The 6,024-nt window shown below is 33.8% G+C and overlaps 1 protein-coding gene across 1 annotated transcript in view; it reads left to right on the top strand.

Annotated features, from left to right (window-relative positions):
- Positions 1-3,492: 3,492 nt before the first annotated feature.
- The window catches only part of LOC108751362 (histone-lysine N-methyltransferase SETMAR-like), a gene marked incomplete at its 5' end in the record, with an annotated part of 8,184 nt that continues 5,652 nt past the window's right edge, over positions 3,493-6,024 (top strand). The window contains one exon of the mRNA XM_018491485.1: positions 3,493-4,280. Within this exon, the coding sequence (XP_018346987.1) occupies positions 3,493-4,280 (788 nt within the window). The remainder of the gene's footprint in view (positions 4,281-6,024) is intronic.

Below are 6,024 nucleotides of genomic sequence, written 5' to 3'. Positions count from 1 at the left end.
TCTCTTATTTTTATTTCTTTATCTAACCCCCCTAATTTTTTCAAAACCCCTACAGCAGCATCTTTCATATTTCCCCCCTCTACCTCTACACCCCGCATGACTACATTTAGTCTTCTATCTCTTCTTTCTTGATCATCTCTTCTTTTTTCTATTTCTTCCACTCTTTTCTTCAGATCTGCATTTTCTTCTTTCAACTTCTCCATCTTTTCCCTTTCCTCCTCCTTAAATTTCTCAAATTCTGATTTTATTTGCTTCATCTCTTCTTTTAATTCTCTTCTTATCATCTTCATCATATCATCCTTATGCCGCTGCAGTTGTCTCTCCATCATCTTTTCTATCTCCTCTAAATTCGCCATTTTCTTCTTCTCTGAATCCCCCTGCTGTTCTGGCGATTTTCCTGCCTTTCCTTCCTTCTTTCGTTTCACGACTTGCTGTTCGTCTTCACTCTCTTCCGACTCACGCGCTCTGCCCCTTCTCGAGAACCACGAGCTTGGAATGCTCACTACACTACTATCCCTCCTCTCCCTTCCTAGCAGCTCCGCTTTCGTGGGTCTTCCTCTCTTCCCCGCTCCCTTCTCTCCACTCGTATTTCGTCTCTGACGTTCACCGTCGTCGCCGTCCTTCGATCTTGTTCCCCACTCCTCCCCTGACTGTACCCACCTTTCCGCTCGGCTACTTCTAGACTCTTCCGTGGCTAGGCAGGTTCCTTCTCTCTCTTTCTCCAAACTCTCGCTCATTCCCCCTCCCGAGACGCGCTCGCGCTTCGTGACGTTCTATCCCTGCTTATTCTTCTCCGTCTCTCCCCGCTCCTCTTCCCCCCTTTTCTTCCGTCACTTCCTGCCACGTGTTTTTCTGCCACGTGCGCCGAGCCTAATTACTTTTTACCTTCCGACTTATGCAAAGGCTCACCCAATGCACTCCTGTCACCTTTTGTCCACTCCTTCTCTTATGCACCCAATACAGGCTTTCAGGCCACCTGTATCACAACGTTCTCGGTTGTAGCTATGACAGTTGTAGGTTAGGTTTCCCTTGGACCGTCTTCTTTTTCTACAATTAGCCCGCTTCCTGATGGAACGAGCTACTTTTTGCCTAGCTCTCGGTTTAACGACTCTCGTCCCTACAACAAAAAACTCCCCGCAGGGCAATTCCTCTACAGCTACGAAAACTTTAAATTTCCTCACGAAGTGCGCAGAATATGTCTTCTCTGTAACTCACCTCGACCGGAAGTCTATTTGCTGTTTAGTAGAATTGACCATTTATGGTTGACACCGATTTGGCTTAATCGGTGAAATCGGCCCTTTGTATATAATATTAAGTATCAAACCCAATTAATAGTAATTTTAATAGTAGTTTTAATTTTTTTTCAAAGACTCTTATTGAAGATCTTCTTATTCCAATTCAAGTAATGGCAATTTTAATTCTCTGTCAAAAATTATTACTCTTCGAAAAAAATTAATATATCAAATAAAAAATTAAAACTCAGATGCTACAATCTTAACCAATGAAGTTAAATTCTATTAAATTAAAAAATAAAACACAAATGATACTGCCTCTTGTTATTTATTTAACTCTAATAATATGTATCATCCGTATAAAAGATTTAATATCAACAATTGACGCCAAGTTAATTTTATGTGATTCGGATATCAAATTATATAAATAATATTAACTTTAATGATATTCCTATAAAAGATTTGATATTAAGAACTGGCGCAAAGTTAAATCTTATTTCTTTATACCATGCCAAAAATAAATAATGAATAAAAAGAAAATTGAATAAAATATTTGAAAAAAAATAAATAAAGAAGAAAATAAATTATAATATATAAATATGAAGAAAATAAATTTAATAAAGATGAATAAAGAAAAAATTAAATAAATAATAAATATTAATCTAATATGTATCATTTGTATAAAAGAATTGATAACAACGGAGGCGCCAAGTTAAATTCTACTATCAAAATCAAAAGTAAAACCTAAGTGATACTATCTTTATTACTATTTACTTAATCCAAATGGTACTATCTTTAATTTTTATGAAATAAAACTTAATTATACGTATATCTTATTGAAGGATCTTTCTATTCCAATTTAAATACGTACCATAAGGAATAAAAAATCTTCTTGGAGTAACGCTAATGTAAGCGTTATTTTTTAAAAAATGGTAAGAACAAAAATTCCTATCAAAAAAACATCACATAATAATGTAAGAGATATGTTGTACACGAAAGTGTTTTTTAATTTTAGGCATTTGTATTACATTTTTCAAGAAAAATTTTTTTATTTTATAGAGCGTCAAAAGTACGTCATTTTAGGAAGCAAAATATTGTTTTCTTATTCAGGATACAAAACTGAGAAGATTTTTTATTCCGTGCACGTCAAAGTTGAAGTTTTTTTTCAATTTTAAAAGATCGACTTTAAATTAACATTGTTTGTAATAAAACTTTTACAAAGAAATATGATTCGAAAGTTATGGCTTTAAGCTTTAAAACGGTTATTTCAAACGATTTAATAATTAATTTGTAATAATTTTACGCAAAGATATATATACCTTGATTTTGACCTTTTTAATGCTAATTCTACATGATCCTTTAACTTCAAAATAGAATAACTTTGTCAAAAATGATCGTAATGAGATTTTTAAAAAAATATTTTAAAGGTTAAACTTTTTATTTTTGAAATCGGTAATTTTAATCTGACTGATCTTTTACGGAGCTATAGGAAGGCAAATGGATACCTGTCAAATGTGAAAATTGTGTACAAATTTTATAAAAGTCTATGGCGTGAAATAAGGTTTACACAAAAATGCGTTTATGGCAGTCTAAAGAATGAATCTTTTCCTTTAATTTTCTTTTTTATTGAGTGCTGTACGATTTTTTTTCATCGAGTTGAACGTTGAAGCAAAAATGGTTATTTTTACTTCAATGTTTAATAATTCGGCACTTAATAAAAAAAAATTAAAGGAAAAGACTCATTCTTAAGCTGCCGTAAATCGCATTTTTGTGTGAATTTTACTTTACGACATAGATCTCTGTAAAGTTTTTAAAAATGTTTCAGATTTGACGAGTATCTATTTGTATCTGTATCTCCATAAAGAATCAGTCAGATTGAAATATTAATTATCGATTTTGAAAGTAGATATTTCAAGCTTTCAAATAATTTTTTGATTTTTTGTCTGCAATAATTTTTCACTGAGTTATGGTGTTCTGAATATTACGCAATTTTGAGCGTGTTCTAAAGTGTCCCCTATTTTTTGTCGAGTGTATAAATAGTATAAATAAATGATATATAATACGAGGGTGGTCCCAGAAGTACCCGACCTGACGTATAGATGGCGGTTGTTGTATAAAAAAAAATCACTGTAGGGGAAAGCACCAACTTTCTAAAGCTTAACTATGAAGTTTGAAGACTCTACGTTATTCAGTATTTGTTTGGCAGCCATCAATAGTGGACGATCTCGGTGAATTTGCAAAGATGGAAAAAATTGATCATCGTTATGTGATACAATACTTTCATTTGAAAGGTCTTAGTCCAACCAATATCAAAGCCGAGCTGGATTCTACTCTGGAGGAGTCTGCTCCTTCGTTTACAACAGTAAAATATTGGGTGGCAGAGTTTAAACGAGGCCATACGAGTTGCGAAGACGAACATCGCAGTGGTCGACCAAGTGAGGCCATTCCAGAAATGGTGAAGAAAATCCACAAAATGGTATTGGGTGACCGTCAATTGAAAGTGCGCGAGCTAGCAGATATGATAAACATTTCAAAAAGTGCTGTACATCGCATATTGGCTGAAAATTTGGAGATGAGAAAGCTGTGCGCAAGGTGGGTGCCGCGCTTGCTCACAGTCGAACAAAAGCAGCGCCGAGAGGATGTTCCAATCGAATGTTTGGCGATGATTCGCAGCAACAAAGCCGAATTTTTGCGCCGATTCATAACCATGGATGAAACATGGGTCCACCACTTCACACCTGAAACGAAGGAACAATCGAAGCAATGGACTGAAAAGGGGGAATTGGCTTCGAAGAAAGCAAAAACAGTTCTATCGGCAGGCAAGGTCATGGCGTCAGTTTTCTGGGATGCGCGTGGCATAATTTTCATTGATTATCTTCAGAAAGGAAGAACAATCAATGGCGAGTATTATGCGAACTTATTGCAGCGTTTGGGTGATGAAATCAAGGAAAAACGGCCACATTTGGCAAAAAAGAAAGTGTTGTTTCATCAAAACAATGCACCAGTTCACACATCCATTATCGCGATGGCCAAAATCAATGAGTTAAAGTTCGAATTGCTTCCCCACGCACTCTATTCGCCAGATTTAGCCCCCTCGGATTATTTTCTCTTTCCAAACTTGAAAAAATTACTCGATGGTAGAAGATTTACCAAAAATGAAGAGGTGGAGTCTGCAGTTAATGGCTATTTTGAGGAGTTCAACGGTTCTTACTATAAACAGGCCATCGCAGCTATTGAACATCGCTGGGAAAAGTGTATCGAGCTAAAAGGAGACTGTGTGTTGAGAAATAAAGATATTTTTTCCCAAATTTTTTGTGTTTTCTTTGTTAGGTCGGGTATTTCTGGGACCATCCTCGTACATAACAGATATATATTTTATATTGGAAACAAGACCGTCTATAAAAATATTAAAACTTTAAATACAAAGCGCCTTCCCGGTCCGAGTGTTTTAAAATGTTGAACTACTATCTAATATACATTAAATTAAATTGAATTAATATTTCAGAAATAAATTGAGATAAATTTGGGGGGATTATTTGTTTCAGATTGATTGTGTGAATCCGATAATTTCATCGGCTCTCAATTTATTTCTGAAATATTAATTCAATTTAATTTAATGTATATTAGATAGTAGTTCAACATCTTAACACTCGGACCGGGAAGGCGCTTTGTATTTAAAGTTTTAATATATATATATAAAATATACAATATATACATGGATGGTTTCCAGTAACATACATAGGCAACACTGAGTAATATATGATTTAAACTTAGAGGAATTTCCAAAAGATACCAATAACTAATGTGTGACACATATCTTAAATGTATGAATACTTTTCATACATTCAAGAATATATGCGTATATCGACCTATTATATATAAAAGAGAGAATCTTTAGTTATCTTAAAGATACAGCAGACACTCAGATTTTGTGAGTTCAAAGCTCCATATCTTTTGACTTTTTCATTTTCTGTGGATATGACAAAGAAAACATTTATTCAATCATAAAAACTACAACGTATCTCAAAATGGAGCAGTTTATAAACTTGTTTCATATGTTAGATTGTTTTTTTACACAATCGTACTTACACCTTATTTATTTTATGAAAACAGTTTTAGGCTACTTCATAAAAATACTTTTCACATTTATTAAGAAATTTACATTCACGAGAAAAAGGATAAAGAAGAACATTATAAAAAAGACACACTATTATCACCCGACATTTAACAATTAAATACCATACATTAAAAATTGCACTTTAATGTACTAACGGAAGATTTAACGTGAACTTGACGGATATTAACTTTCTTTTTCTGGTGCATAAGAAAAGGTCGCGATATTAATAAATTCTATGATATAGTCGTGTTATTATGTAGAGTTCTGCATAATCAATGTGAACGATAATATGGTTTCGTAATCCATTGCGTTACAAACGCTACATCCTGACATTATATAATTCTGGATCGAGAGAATGCGCGGGGTCTTCGCAAAATATAAAATTGATCAGCTGATTTACGTCTTTGATACATATTCGCATTTTTCAGTCATAAATTTAATTCTTTAGAGAAAACATGTACTTGCAGATAATGCGTTGCATTGCCATCCTTACTCCTCTGGATGTACAAAACGTTTCGTTTTGATCTTTGTAATGTATCTTTCTATTGTAGTATTTTTGTCATTCAATATCGCACCTTATCTCCGGCATGTTTTAACCAGTTTTTTATGTATTTGATTATCGATAATGGTGCAATCTTTGCCTTTAATATAATATGACTCACAATCCCTATATAT

The sequence above is a fragment of the Trachymyrmex septentrionalis genome, unplaced genomic scaffold (genome assembly GCF_001594115.1).
Source record: "Trachymyrmex septentrionalis isolate Tsep2-gDNA-1 unplaced genomic scaffold, Tsep1.0 scaffold111, whole genome shotgun sequence".
NCBI classification, from domain to species: domain Eukaryota; kingdom Metazoa; phylum Arthropoda; class Insecta; order Hymenoptera; family Formicidae; genus Trachymyrmex; species Trachymyrmex septentrionalis.
Note: the sequence above shows the minus strand (reverse complement) of the source record. Positions and strands in the feature narration are given on the sequence as shown.